The following is a 16,275-nucleotide window of genomic DNA, read 5'->3' on the forward strand; positions in this document are numbered from 1 at the left end:
AAATACCAACAGATAAAAAATCAAAACCTGGCTGCCTCTGCCAGAAAGCTTACAATGGCCCTGGTTGGATCATCCAGCAGGACAATGATCCAAAACAAACATCAAAATCAACAAAAAAATGGTTCACTGACCACAAAATCGAGGTTCTGCCATGGCCATTCCAGTCCCCTGACCTGAACCCCATAGAAAATTTGTGGGGTGAACTACCAACATGGACCTCTGAATTTGAAGGATCTGTAGAGATTCTGTATGGAGGAATGGTCTCAGATCCCTTGCCAGGTGTTCCCCAACCTCATTAGGCATTATAAGAGAAGACTCAGAGCTGTTATCTTGGCAAAGGGTGGCTGCAAAAAGTATTGAATAAAAGGGTGCCAATAATTATGGCCAATGCATTTGAGAAAAATATTTATTTAATAATGAGTTATTTCCCATTTCAATTGTTTGTCTTCAATTAAAGGTTAGATTTTAGTAAATTTTTTGAATGAAAGATCAAAAGGATAAACAATGCAGATTTTTTTTCACAGCATTCTTTGTTCATATTTACCATGCGTGCCAATATTTTTGGCCACAACTGTATGTATTAGTTTATTAGAGGACGTATAAAGTGTTACCCATTTCACTGTTAATTAAAAGAACAGTTAATCAAACCTATTAATTTAAATGGATATAATATCAAGTTTTAGATGTCTATTATCATGCCAGCAAGAAACTGTCTTACCCTGACATACATTTTGTAAGTTCAAATGGGACTATGATTACAACACACCACAGATTATTATTATTAATGTCGTGAAAAATATAATTTTCTTACACATTCTATATGTGTAAATATCTGACTTTTTAATACCGAGTGTGTTCATTGATAGATTCACAGTATGTCCACCTCTTCAGTCACTACTACAACACTACACCAATTCCAGAGTCTTGTACAGTGGGCGCTATGCATGAAGGGTGCATTGCTTCATGTGCTTCCCTTCTTACTCTGACGCACCCATCGCTTTGGAATAGGATAAATCTGGACTTATCAGACCACATTACCTTTTTCCATTGCTCCACAGTCCAATCTTTATGCTCCCTAGCAAACTGAAGTTGTTTTTTCTGATTAGCCTCATTAACAAGTGGCTTTCTTGTGGCCACACAGCTGTTTAGTCCCAATCCTGTAAATTCTCGTCACATTGTTTGTGTAGAAATGCTCTTACTTTCACTAATACACATAACCGTGAGTTCTACTGATGATTTTTTACAATGTAACTTCACAAAGCACGATCATTCAAGATTTTTTTTTATTCCGTGAAGCTGACGGTTCACCACTATCCTTCCAGGTTTTAATAATGCGTTTGACAGTTCTTAACCCAATTCCAATGATTTCAGCAATCTCCTTAGTTGTTTTCTTTGCTTGATGGAGGCCAATAATTTGCCTCTTCTGAAACACAGTAATATCCTCCATGACCACAGGATACGTCTTCCGACATGGTTGTTTAAGAAATGAGAAGCTACACACTGCAACAGTTAGGGTTAAAAGAATTGTTGCCAGCTGAAACATACACTATATTGCCAAAAGTATTCGCTCACCCATCCAAATAATTGAATTCAGGTGTTCCAATCACTTCCATGGCCACAGGTGTATAAAATGAAGCACCTAGGCATGCAGACTGCTTCTACAAACATTTGTGAAAGAATGGGCCGCTCTCAGGAGCTCAGTGAATTCCAGCGTGGTACAATGCACACAGGGTATCAGAAAGTGTGCCTCAATGTTATTAAAGCTTTCTCAAGTGTTCTTTTATACATAGTATACATACCAGTTTTTGCTGTAACCCTTCCTGTGCTGTTTCATGCAGTGATTTCTATCAATGACGGATCAGAAACAGTATAAACCATTTTTCTTTTATTTTGTTTGTTTGATATTAGCAATGCATTCAATACAGCACAGAGAAAAATCTAACAGAGCTTCATAAAGAGGTCTATTGTGGTTTACTCCAGTCAAACTGACAAGTGCTATAAAATGACCACTGTTTTTTTGGGACTGCTTAATCTACACAGAAGGGAAGCATATTGAGCTTTGGGCTACAAGACTATTTTACTTTGAGTATCCAGGCCCCTGGATTTACTGTTCTTGCTACAGGTCGTCAGATCTACAGTACCTGAAGGTGCACTCTAGGAGGATCTTTATAAAGACACGTGGCTAACATTACATAACCTCAGAGAGAGGATATTATACATCAGTTTTAATTCAACAGATTAAAAACATGGATATATACTGATGATACCAGCAGGAAAAGTTAAAGAGCCATTTAAAGTATTCATAATGCAGTTATGCAATGGGGTATAGAAGGATATACAGTAGAGAGACCTCATAGTCAAACATTATAAACTATCAAATTTACTATCCCTCCACTTGAAAAGTGAGTTACTGTTTAAACTGCTCTTAAAGAGAACAATGTGTAAGAATATATGAGATTAAGAAATGATTTTGAAACTGTAAAAAGAAAAAAAAAAAGAAAAAACTTTAAGGCCCCCAAAAGAAAGTCTTGATTTGTGAGCACCATTGAATCTGTTACTCTTTGAGCTAAAGGTACACTTCAAATTGAGGCTAAAAAGACAAAGTTGAAAAGATTGGAAATATAAACTTAAAACATCACTGAAAAACAGGTCAACAGTTTAAGGTAAAAAAACAAAACAAAAAAACAATTAATGCATACGTTTCAATTGACTTATAAGTAATGTTAAATTATGCAATAACACCTTTTAAAAAAATCCAAATGACGCAGAAACCTGAGTTTAATATACAGTAATAGGAACGTGCTAATGCCATGTCTTTGGGTTTTACTACATTTAGGTTTTACATACAGAAATTATAGGTTTCAAGTGGACATCATAAAGCACTGTATGCAACAAGCAACAACTAGGACCTTCAAAACATACAATACAAAGTGCACAGATTCTGTTGAAGCAATTAACAGTTTCCAGTTTAAACATGTTTTACTTTGGGGACCAAATAAAAACAATTCATTATAAATCTGTGTATTACCAGCACTAGCCTTCAAGATGGGTAGACAGTTGAGGAGAAAGAACACACAATTAGCATAAATTCAAGTATTATTTTTCAAATATATTTTGCCATTATCATATGTAAAACTACAACATGATCTTAAGTTGCATTGCCTTCTTCCATGCTGATATGTAACAGACAGTGACTTTATTGGGCTAAGCTACAATACAATCAAGATAAATATCTGAATTACATAATTCCATGAAGCTTTTGTGATGACAACATGCATACTGTGACCTTATATTTACCCAAATCTGTTTCATTCTTTATAATGTGACAGATCTGTTAAGATTAATGAAGATAACTGTTTGCAGACTATTGCGTGTTACAAAAGCCCACCATATATACTGTACATACTAGCATAACTAGCACAAATGAATCTAGGTACACTGTTACATTTTCAGGCCTTCTCGGTTACTGACCACATAGCCGCAGTTAGAAATTTAAATATGTGTAAAAGCACAATAAAGTTTCCTATTCCAATATACACTAAGTATACAAAATGAAAGATGTACAATATTATATTTGTTTGTTTTAACATTATTAATACTCTTTAAATTATAGCACTGCTGTTGAAGAGCATATAGTATGCTTATCCCTCATATATACATATATTTTTTTTTTCCTTGATAAAAAAAAAAATTCAATAAAATGCTGCTATATCTATTCATTCTTCAATGATCCCTTTGCTTTACTTCTATTCTCTACAATGTACAGTACTTTTAACAAACACTGATGAACAAGCTTTTTTTTTTATTTATTATTGTGCTTTGTCAAACCGACGCACTGAGTAACACCCCAGAACAGTTACACACTGTAACAGCATTGATTCATTGTTTTTTTTTTTTGTTTTTTTAAAGTGCTATACACCAGGGACAAATGAAGACAACTAAAATGTTTTCTCCAGTTGATCAATAAACTTTTTCAGTCTTCAATATCAACACTTTGATAACAGTGAAATCTTTTTGCATTTTATATACAGGCCTTCTTCTTGTGTCGTTTCAGAAGCTGACTGCCTCCCATTTCTATCCTTGTTACCCTTTAATGGAAGCTGAAAGAACTTCATAATAAAACTGTTATTTAACAGAATCAAATCAAAATACAAGGACAGATAAGAATTAATATTTTAAACAGCCTCAAAATGGTCCATTTATGCTGGAATGATTTCAGTACTTTTGTAATACCTGATACAAGTAAGAGAAACACAACCGCTCTCTGTTTGAGGACACAACCTTCCATGACATAGTGCAGACACACTCACACTAAGCTACAGTAATTGCACATAATCACCACGTATCTGAACTTAACCTCTCTATACACAGACCAAACCTGACCCACCTACTTGCTGACTAAGATTGCAGTCAAAAGCAAAGAGATAATATTGCCTTTCACAGATAGATTTAGCCTTCAGTTAAACCATTCTCTGACATGCCAGTCCAGATCCATTAGGAGGAGACTCAATAATGTGGGCAGACACTACTAGCCAAGATTAGCATTGTTAGCATTATCAATATCTCAGCTGCCTGAGCAGGAGATAAAGGTGGCAGGACTGTTCTCATTTCTCATCGTGTTGAACTGAGCCAGAACACTCTGAGTGAACTGGCCAGGAGTTGTACTGAGGCATGGTCTCATAATGATTAAGAGTTCTTTGAGCCAGTCTTGATACAGTATCTCACAGCATCTAGAAGGCCTGAGAGACTGACATCACCTCATTCAAAGATCTCCATCAGAGGGTGGTAAACACAACCTGAAGAGCCTATGATGAGAATTAAAAAAAGGATTTTGTTAGAAGGGTCCATACTGTATAAGGAAATACATTCAACACCAAAACCAAACCATGAATGACAATTTTGATTTTCATTGAGGTCTAGAACAAGACTGGGCAGCGAAGAGCAAGTGATACCTAGGAGCAGGAGGCATCTGGTCCATTACTCTGAGATTTTTGGCAGAGATCTCCACTCTGGTGCCCTGTAGAAAACATGAGTTAATGTTGTTCAATCACAACTGGCAGAAAAGGTCAAATTTAGCCTCCACACACACACACACACACATACATACATATATATATATATATATATATATATATAAAAATGTTTTTTTATTTATTTATTTTTTTAATTTTTTATTATTATTATTGATTTACAACCCCATTTTACAATGACTCCATTTGCCTATGCATATTCATTGATTTGTTAGGCCAGAAACATACTTTACACAAGTATGGAAGTATGTGCAGTCTGGTTAAACATACTTAACATGTGCTCTTGTGTTGATCTGGCTGTATAAAACCTCAGTGCTCAAGGGGGTGATAGAGTTACCTTCAAATTTCTGTGCCATTAAACCACTCATTCAGGCAAGTTGCCAGTTTACACTAATGTGGGTTATAGTGCCCCTTATGACAACACTGAAAATACAGTGTGTACTTGCACTGTGTGATGATTCAGGGTTTGACACATTTCAGACCACAAGAAGTGTCTGCGTTCACATACTTTCACAGAGTGTTTCATGCCTTAGTTTTGATATGTATCGATAACATTAGTTAAACAGTTTGAGTTGTATGCTACCATTTAAAAATTGTAGAACACAAAGACTGTTTGTTTTTAAATAAATTGATGCTTCTGTTCACACCAAGGATGCAGTAACTTAATCAAAAATACTGCTGAAAACTGTAATGTTGCAAATTATTAATACTGTCTGAAATAAGCGGTTTATACTTTTATTTACTTATAATGTAGTATTTACCTATGATGGTAAATCCCCATTTTAACAGTCAGTACTCCATTCTACAAACAAATATACTGTGTCACCTTATATTTAAAGGGATAGTTCACCCAAAAAATGAAAATTCTTTCATCATTTACTCACCTTCATTCCATCCCAGATGTGTATGACTTTCTTTCTTCTGCAGAACACAAACGAAGATTTTTAGGAGAATATTTCAGCTCTGTAGGTCCTCACAATGCAAGTGAATGGGTACCAACATTTTGAAGGCCCAAAATGCATATGAATGCAGCATAAAAGGAATCCACATGACTCCAGTGGTTAAATCCACATCTTCTGAAGTGATATGATAGGTGTGGGTGAGAAACATCAGCATTTAAGTCCTTTTTCAATATAAATTCTCCTCCCTGCCCAGTAGATGGCAATATGCATGAAGAATGCAAATCGCCCAAAATAAAAAGAAGAATGAGAAAGTGGAGATTTATAGAAAAAAGGACTTAAATATTGATCTGTTTCTCACCCACACCTATCATATCACTTCTGAAGATATGGATTTAACCACTCTTATGGATTACTTTTATGCTGCCTTTATGTGCTTTTTGAGCTTCAATATTTTGTTACCCATTCACTTGCATTGTGAGGACCTACAGAGCTGATATATTCTCCAAAAAATCTTTGTTTGTGTTCAGCAGAAGAAAGAAAGTCATACATATCTGGGATGGCGTGAAGGTGAGTAAATAATGTGAGAATTTTCATTTTTACAGTACAGTGTCTTTTCCAGTTGCTGAGGTTTTGAATACATCTGCATTTCTTACAAGTCACTTTAAACTTGCAAGTCAAATTTTAGTAAAAAAAAAAAAAAAGAAAAAGAGTCGAATCTCTCTAGAAATTCATCAGTCTTCTTTTTTTTTTAAGAGATGGAAGGTTATTCCATGCACTACTGTTTTGAAAGAAGAAAGTAAACTGGACCTAACCAGGACAGACAGGGGAGTGAATGGCCCAGATGCACAACAACAAGAAGACAAGTACATCAGAGTCTCTAGTTTAAGAAAAAGACTTCTTACAGGTCCTTAACTGCAACCTTTAATAAACAGTACAAACACTTGCATTGCAAGTAGAGGATTCTTAGATGATCAGAAAGTTTGAAGAATTCAGCATTTATTTAAATAGAAATAATCATGTCATCACATTATGTCTTTACTGTAATTTTTGATTAATTTAATGTATCCTTGGTGAACAGAAGCATCAATTAATTTTACAAACAAAAATGTCTTGGTGTTCTAAAACTTTTGAATGGTAGTGTCTCCATGATAAGCTGTACCTGTTTGCGCATGATGTCCATGGTCTGCATGAGACAGCGAGGCATGAGGCCGTGGTTTCTGGCCAGAGTAATGGTCTGCTCTAATGACACAGTCAAAGTGCACCTGCATAGTACAAAACATTAAAATTCAGAGGCACCTCAACTAGAGATATTTTGTAGCAAAAGCTAAAAGTAAATACTAATTTAAACGTTTACAGTAGAGACATGACTTAAACAGTAAAAGATTGACTAAACTTGAAACTTGAGCACTGTGGTTTGAGCCATCATTCAATAAGAGTTAATGACATCTGTGGTTTCAAGACTAACGATCAGATCTAGAGCAACATTACTTCAACATTTTACTGCAGATACCTCTGCATCCCAGTGGCACACATGGTGATGTGACAGGCCCCAAGGCGGTTACAGAGCTCGGAGGAGACCAGCAGAACACTGACTCCAGAGGGTTGACCTGCAGAGCCGGGTTTAATGTTCATATACGTCTGCATGACCCGACAGAGGTCATCCAGGGTGTTAAGCGGCCGGAGGAGCTGGAGAGTGGATAAATGAGATGGAGTTAAACTAAATCAGAACATTTCACGGAAGCTTGTATATCAAACATATGACTTAATTTCTACATTTTTGACAACACAGTTGATGTTGTTGGCTTGTACAAGAATTCCAGTGCACAAACGTACAGGGTAATGATCACTATACCAACCTGGTCTATTTTCATGGCAGTCGAATTTGAATCAGAATTGGATTTCTCCAGATAAAAAGCCCTGAAAATTATAACAATAACAATATTATACAAACATATCTAACATAAAATGTTAACTCTAAGGTAGTATATACAGTTCTCTAGTATATACAGAATCTGCAGTTTAACAGCACAATTAATACTTTTGAACACTTGCTACGATGATGACATATGGGAGGGGAGTATACCTGAGTTTGCGATAATACCCTTTGACCTTCTCCAGTGACAGAGCATTTGTGCGCTGTTGAAACTCTTCCATGGCAAGAAAATCCTGAGACAACACACCCTCTGGTTTCTCCAGCCCTGAGGTAGGTTATGAAAATGCATAAAAACTTAATGCTTTGCTACTGTAGGTATGCTAACAAATACAGTTGAAGTCAGAAGTTTACATACACCTTAGCCAAATACATTTAAACTCAGTTTTTCTCAATTCCTGACATTTAATCGTAGAAAACATCCCCTGTCTTAGGTCAGTTAGGATCACTATTTTTAGAATGTGAAATGTCAGAATAATAGTAGAGAGAATTATTTATTTCAGCTTTTATTTCTTTCATCACATTCCCAGTGGGCCAGGTGTTCACATACACATTGTTAGTATTTGGTAGCATTGCCTTGAAATTGTTTAACTTGGATCAAATGTTTTGGGTAGCCTTTCACAAGCTTCTCACAACAAGTTGCTGGAATTTTGGCCCATTCCTCCAGACAGAACTGGTGTAACTGAGTCAGGTTTGTAGGCCTCCTTGCTCGCACACGCTTTTTCAATTCTGCCCACAAATTTTCTACCATATTGAGGTCAGGGCTTTGTGATGGCCACTCCAATACCTTGACTTTGTTGTCTGTGACGAGGAGGAGGGCGGGGCCGGACCATGACTATGCACGCCCGGCCCCCAGTCAGGCTAATCAGCAGAGGAGAGGGATAAGTGCAGCAGGATGCGGCAGTTCGAGAGAGAGAGCCACACGCAGCTGCCGTGTGTGCATTTGTGTTGTGTCTTTTTGTTTCATTAAATATTATTTTGACTGTTCAGCCGGTTCCCGCCGCCTCCTTTCCCAATTTTAACCTTTAAGCCAGAGGACTTGCTCCGGTCCGCCGGGGGAGGAGTGGCCATCGTCAGCCAGAGGGTGGAGGAGTAAGAGGACCAGGCAACGTTGTGTCTGGGAAATGGCGAGCAATTGTTTTCTCTCTCTCTCACTGTCACTCCACCATGCCCTTTCCCTCTCCTCTTTTTTGTTTTGTTTTTCCCTCCCCTTGTCCCCCTCCCCAGCTCTAGAGAGGTGGGGGAAAGCCTGCTGGCAGGCGGGGCCAGAAGGGAGGGATAAGTGCAGCGGGATGCGGCAGTTCGAGAGAGCCACACGCAGCTGCTGTGTCTGCGTTTGTGTTGTGTGTCTTTTTGTTTCATTAAATATTATTTTGACCTTTCAGACGGTTCCTGCCTCCTCCTTTCCCATTTTTAACCTTGTTACATTTTCCTTACGCCATTTTGCCACAACTTTGGAGGTATGCTTGTGGTCATTGTCCATTTGGAAGACCCATTTAACTTCCTGGCTGATGTCTTGAGATGTTGCTTCAATATATCCACATAATTTTCCTTCCTCATGATGCCATCTATTTGTGAAGTGCACCGGTCCCTCCTGCAGCAAAGCACCCCCACAATATGATGCTGCCACTCCCATGCTTCACGGTTGGGATGGTGTTCTTCGGCTTGCAAGCCTCACCCTTTTTCCTCCAAACATAACGATGGTCATTATGGCCAAACAGTAAAATTTTTGTTTCATCAGATCAGAGGACATGTCTCCAAAAAGTAAGATCTTTGTCCTCATGTGCACTTGCAAACTGTAGTCTGGCTTTTTTATGGCGGTTTTGGAGCAGTGGCTTCTTCCTTGCTGAGCAGCCTTTCAGGTTATGTCGATATAGGACTCGTTTTACTGTGGATATAGATACTTGTCTACGTGTTTCCTCCAGCATCTTCACAAGGTCCTTTGCTGTTGTTCTGGGATTGATTTGCACTTTTTGCACCAAACTACGTTCATCTCTAGGAGATAGAATGCGTCTCCTTCCTGAGCGGTATGATGGCTGCATGGTCCCATGGTGTATATACTTGCGTACTATTGTTTGTACAGATGAACGTGGTACCTTCAGGCATATGAAAATTGCTCCCAAGGATGAACCAGACTTGTGGAGGTCCACAATGTTTTTTCTGAGGTCTTGGCTGATTTCTTTTGATTTTTCCATGATGTCAAGCAAAGAGGCACTGAGTTTGAAGGTAGGCCTTGAAATACATCCACGGGTACACCTCCAATTGACTCCAATTAACCTATCAGAAGCTAAATTAGGCTTGACATTATTTTCTGGAATTTTCCAAGCTGCTTAAAGGCACAGTTAACTTAGTGTATGTAAACTTCTGACCCACTGGAACTGTAATATAGTCAATTAAAAGTTAAACAATCTGACTGTAAACAATTGTTGGAAAAATTACTAATGTCATGCAAAAAGTAGATGTCCTAAACGACTTGCCAAAACTATAGTTTGCTAATATGAAATCTGGTTAAAAATGAGTTTTAATGACTTCAACCTAAGTGTATGTAAACTTCTGACTTCAACTGTAACTGTAGTGTACTCTATCTACCACTAGATGGAGAACAAGACTCATCAAGGCAAACAAGTGCCTTTTATTCAATCTAAATGAGCAACTTAGGACCATGACTGATTTGTACTAGAGAGGCTGATACACATTTAAAGTATATTTTCTTTAATACAATAACTACAGTTTAGGATGTAAATAGTAATTTATCCCATTTCTTTTGTATGTTCGCACCTCTAGTGAAGAGGACTGATTGAATCTTCAAAGAGCCTCCGTTCTGCAGTCTTGAGGGCAGCTCACTGAAATGACAGCTGTCCAGGAACATCGTCACCCTAATGGCCTGCCGACTGCCTTTCACCTGGTAATGCACTGATGTATCTGAGAAAACAGGGAGAGGAGGACTAATGTGAGACCCTTTTCCCCCACAATTTTTTTTTTCAGTGCACCTGTAAATGTAATCAGGAGGTGCACCGAAAAACTTGTCAGGTTAATTAGTTGGGAGTTGTAATTAGCTCAATGGGATGAGTAGGACAACCCCTGCAGATGTGTGAACCAGGGGAACAAGCTGTTCACTTTTCTACAACACATAGAGGGACTCTGATGACCTTGTAAATAAAACACCTTAGCAGCAGGAAACAAACCACAGTACAGCAAATCCTTCCTCTGATTCACTCAAAGCAAAACAGAAGAGTTTAGATAAATCTGCTCTCATATCACTGCTAACTGTGCTGACATTCCTGAAGAGGACATCTGGAGGGTGTGTGTGTATGTTTGTGTGGAGAGGGAAGTGTGTTTGGGGAGGGGTGCAACTATAAAAAGGATGAGAGTTTTGGCTGTAACTTTTTAGTGGAATTGCACAGCTTTTATCAGAGAAAGGGAGGGACCCTGGGTGTAATTCTATTGATATAAGAAAGGGATTTTTGGTCATTCTTTGACTTACAGCATGCATTTTTAAGCCATTAACTTTTTAAGTCTTAAACAATGTACATATGTAAACAATTCTGTCAATCAAGCTTGTTAACAATCCAGAAATACAATCCTCTTGAAGGCTTATGTTTTTGTTTTGTTCAATAGTCAGTAATATGTCGGACCCCAGTAAGATCTAGTTTTTACATCATTTAATTTAAATTAATGATGTTATCTAAAATTGAATTAAAGGTGGAGTGTGTAATTTCAGCACCACTGAACAGAACAGGAAAAATAATGACCATTTTCCATACATTCCTCACGTCTTCCATTGATCAAAAAAACAGATAGTCCCGCCCCAATGTCACGTTATTGGTTGAGCAAATGTTGTTTTTTGGGCAGGTCTGGATGCCCAAACAAACACAAAGTTTTGTTAGCACCACAGAGCCACAGTGTTTAGTCTTTGAGAAAATCAACCTACAAATGGCTTACTTGTGCTGTAGTTGTCTCTGTATATTAAAGGGTTAGTTCACCCAAAAATGAAAATTCTCGCATCATTTACTCACCCTTATCATTTACTCACCCTCATGTCAGAAGTGATCCAGTTGACTTTTTCACAGGACATCTTTTCAGCAGTCTCTAGGCACAATCATGATTTTAAGCTTGATTACACTTCCTATAGCGCCATCTAGTACTCTGCGCATGTGTAAAGCACTAGGAAGTGTAATTGAGCTTTAAATCATGATCGTGCCTAGAGACCGCAATGGCAAGATGTACTTCTGAAAATATGGATTTAACCACTGGAGTCATATGGATTGCTTTTATGCTGCCTTTATATGCTTTTTGTACCTTCAAAGTTCAGGTCACCATTCACTTGCATTGTATGGACCTACAGAGATGAGATATTTTTCTAAATAAATATTTTTTGTATTCAGCAGAAGAAAAAGTCATACACATCTGGGATGACATGAGGGTGAGTAAATTATGAGAGAATTACAATTTTTGGGTGTACTCTCCCTTTAATATAGGTCAAAAGAATTTTAACATTGTAAAATTACAGGGAGCCTGGGTAGCTCAGCGAGTAAAGGCGCTGACTACCACCCCTGGAGTCGCAAGTTCGAATCCAGGGCATGCTGAGTGACTCCAGCCAGGTCTCCTAAGCAGCCAAATTGGCCCAGTTGCTAGGGAGGGTAGAGTCACATGGGGTAACCTCCTCATGGTCGCTATAATGTGGTTCTCGCTCTTGGTGGGGCGCGTGGTGATTTGTGCATGGATGCCATGGAGAATAGCATGAAGCCTCCACACACGCTACGGTAACCCCACAGTAACACGCTCAACAAGCCACGTGATAAGATGCGCAGATGCGGAGGCAACTGAGATTCGTCCTCCACCACCTGGATTGAGGCGAGTCACTACACCACCACGAGGACTTAAAGCACATTGGGAATTGGGCATTCCAAAATGAAAAAAAAAAAAAAAAGAAACATTGTAAAATGACACACATCACCTTTAAAGCTGTACAGAGATTTACAATGGATCTATATTTACGTTGGCACTGTGATTTACAAGCTATTCCTCGATGTGTTAATATATGTGGTGTCATACTTGGGACAAGGCACTCATTCTCCAGTGGGCGGAACAGCACTGTGACTTTCTCCAGATCCTGCAGGGCTGCTTTCGTATCTTCCAGCATGATTCTCTCTTCTTTCTGTTAAAAGAAACAAATAATGAAGTTCTTTTGAAACAGGAGAGTCTGAGACCAGTACAACATTGCATCCATAAGGAGCATGATAGCCGATGTCATGCAGCACAGATAATTCATATTGTATGTATCGTAAATAGCAGAAAATGATGCATTTTGGATGGCTTCCTGATGCAGAGAAATCCTGGAGGTTATATGGCCCTGGAATTTAGTGAGATCTACTGTAGCATGTTATGGCCTGGGTTCTTTAATTAGTCCTTACAGTACATGACCAACCAAAGATTCAAATTTAAGAAAACAGATCAAAAAACTTCAAGTAGGGGTTCAGATATGATGTTGTGGTTCTTTACACCACCCACTTTTTATGGCTTTTTGTTTTCCATTCACAATTCAGAGGCCATCTGTTCATTCTGAGGTTCTAATAATTTAGCATGCTTGTGTTTATTACTGGAGAATGCTGGGACATTGTGGGATGAGTGTCACTGAATCAGCCTTGAGAACACGTGACGCTTCCTGGTCTGATCTAGAACCAGGATTCTTTGCTTAAACTCTAACATAAACAGCAACAGCAAAACAGCTCTTAGATCAGCTGATGTTAAGCAAGCACATGCTGGAAATATGTCTTACCACGTGTGGACAGAGTGTTGATTGGAAGTTAAAAAGCACTCCGATAGTGGCGATCTGCTCGAGCCATTTTCGGCTGACCTCTTTACTGTCCTCATCATACTCTCCGTTATTGTTGAAGCGCAGGTTCAGCGCGCTCACAAGCTGCTCCGCCAATGCACACAGCGCCCCCACCAGGGACTGGCAGAATATGACATCCCGCCGCAACTGGAGTTCTGTGTCTGTGATAGAAGGATAGAGAAGAATTCATGATATTTGTATAATTGTTTTTTTTTTTTTTATATATAATGCATTTATACTGTATATGATTAAGATGTGTACACTCACTTTTTACTTATAGTTGTACTTTAAATTTATCATAATTGTATTTTTTTTAATGATTTTTTATTTTCATTTTGGGCGGCTGTGGCTCAGGTGGTAGAGCGGGTTGTCCACTAATCGCAGGGTTAGCGGTTCGATTCCCGGCCCACATGACTCCACATGCTGAAGTGACCTTGGGCAAGACACTGAACCCCAAGTTGCTCCCAATGGCAGGCTAGTGCCTTGCATGGCAGCTCTGCTGTCACTGGTGTGTGAGTGTGTGAATGGGTGAATGAGACACAGTGTAAAGTGCTTTGTAGAACCGCTAAGTTTAAAAAAGGCGCTATATAAGTGTAGACCATTTACCATTTTCTTTGACATCATTAATTGTCACTGCCCATTCATGGTCAATCATTTGTGAGCAAGGAAATATAGATTGTATATATTCAGCATTCTAGTCCTGATATACATATTAAAGCAATAAGCCATGAGAGGCTGTGCATTATAGTGATTTTACCCCGAGTAATTGGTTTTCTTGGGCAATACTCAAAGTGGAGTGCCTAAAACCCCCTTAACCGTAGTAAAATCAAAACAACACACTGCCTTGAGTGGCTTATTACTTTTATAAAACAGCGTCAACAGCAGTATGATAAAATACACCAATGTTCAATAAATAGGTACATTTGTTAATAGTAACAAGCACAAAACAATTTTTCCACCAAGCAAAATAGTTAATTAGTTTAACTGTAGGCCTTTACAGTAGTCAAGCAAAGTAGCAACTTGAAGGCAAGGAGTGCATGCATCAGCATTTTTCAACAGCTTCAAATATGGATAATCCAATCAGAATGTAGTTCTGAATGTGTTTTTAGAGAATTTAATAACCCGCACAGCCATGTTATCAGGGGAACTGATGAATTCACTGTTCAGAGATCAACATGCATCTTTTAGTACAAACAGTGATTGAAAGGAATCCTTTGCTAAGATTGTGTAATACTTTGAGCAGCTGGTAGGTTTCAGTGTAATGCTGGGTGGGAAAGGGTTTGGAGCTGCTGTGTGTGTGAAGCATTGAGGATCAGGGCTCTAGATCAGGTTCCAAAGCAAACGCTCAACAGCTTCCATATGTCTCCCACCGCAGACCCCACGGGACAAACCCACTCTCTCCGTTCTCCCAATTTATCTCTGTCTGCTGCAGCTCAGAAGCTCACAGACAGACACACATTGCTGCAATTTGGCTGCACACACACACTCTGTACAGAATTCCAATAAAACACACCCTTATTGCAGAACATAGAGGTGTCTGTAAATTGAGGATAATCCAAAACATTAGTGGGGTTGACACACACACACGTTTTAAACTTTTCGAAATCTCATAGAGACGATGACACAAGCACTAGATTATGTAAACATTCTGGGTTGCCTTTCAATACCTAATCTACAATGGTCAAGTTCAACAAGAGGGAAATAACACATTCAGGTGTAACTTACCAGTGCATTTAAGTAACGCCAATAAGAGCTGACTCCTTCCATCTGCAATACAATTACAAATGGACTTGAATACAAGCCAACACAGAGAACAGAAATACTGGATAATACAGCTGAGTTGCTGGGCTTAGTAAAATTAAAGTCAACATAAAATGTACATATTCAAATGTAATCCATCAGGAATTGACTGGATCGTGAAAACTGTCCGTTTCATACCAGAATGGATCCAGACCTGAATGCAAGTTTGCAGTTGACTGGGGAATATAACTGCCCTCTTAAAACACTGCCAGCTCCCACTTTCAGAAGGCTTTTTTGAACGTGGAGACTAAATTTTTAGCTCACCCTTGTCATGGCCTCATCTTGACATGTCCCAATTGTAACGCTTCTTTTTCAAATATACTGTCATTATGGTTTAATAGTTATTAAATATATAGTTATTATTATTAAAGCTGAAAACTTTTATTACATTAATGTCAGAAAAAAGTAATGTAACGCATTACATTTATATTCTTGTAATCAGATTACAGTAACTGACTTTCAATGAAAGTAATTGTAAACACATTACTTGAGCTAAAGTAATAAAGTAATATTTACTGTATAATACATTTAAAATATGAATTCATATCTCTGTCTGTTAGTGTTTCTGTGACAGCTGAAGGGTGTGTGACAATGTATGAGGAGGAAATAGACATTTTGAATTTGAGCAGGAAAACAAAAAACCTTTCTAGGAAAAGTGATTTAGAAAGTAATTAGTAATGCAGTTACCTTTTGAATTAAGCAATCAGTAAAATAATCTGATTACATTTTAGAGAAGTAATTATTAACTGGCATTAAATTACTGCAGTAGAAGCCTAA

At 38.2% G+C, this 16,275-nt stretch overlaps 1 protein-coding gene across 1 annotated transcript in view; it reads right to left on the bottom strand.

The window, feature by feature from the left end:
* Positions 1–1,870: 1,870 nt before the first annotated feature.
* Positions 1,871–16,275, bottom strand: part of LOC127414752 (phosphatidylinositol 3,4,5-trisphosphate-dependent Rac exchanger 1 protein-like) — a 125,296-nt gene continuing 110,891 nt past the window's right edge. Inside the window, exons 31-40 of the mRNA XM_051652992.1 lie at positions 15,424–15,465; positions 13,642–13,859; positions 12,918–13,020; positions 10,641–10,784; positions 8,016–8,130; positions 7,789–7,849; positions 7,443–7,618; positions 7,092–7,194; positions 4,953–5,017; positions 1,871–4,805 (exon numbers count right to left, since the gene is read on the bottom strand). Of these exons, the coding sequence (XP_051508952.1) occupies positions 4,763–4,805; positions 4,953–5,017; positions 7,092–7,194; positions 7,443–7,618; positions 7,789–7,849; positions 8,016–8,130; positions 10,641–10,784; positions 12,918–13,020; positions 13,642–13,859; positions 15,424–15,465 (1,070 nt within the window). The 3' untranslated portion in view covers positions 1,871–4,762. The remainder of the gene's footprint in view (positions 4,806–4,952; positions 5,018–7,091; positions 7,195–7,442; positions 7,619–7,788; positions 7,850–8,015; positions 8,131–10,640; positions 10,785–12,917; positions 13,021–13,641; positions 13,860–15,423; positions 15,466–16,275) is intronic.

This window comes from Myxocyprinus asiaticus, chromosome 24, assembly GCF_019703515.2.
Source record: "Myxocyprinus asiaticus isolate MX2 ecotype Aquarium Trade chromosome 24, UBuf_Myxa_2, whole genome shotgun sequence".
Classification (NCBI taxonomy): Eukaryota; Metazoa; Chordata; class Actinopteri; order Cypriniformes; family Catostomidae; genus Myxocyprinus; species Myxocyprinus asiaticus.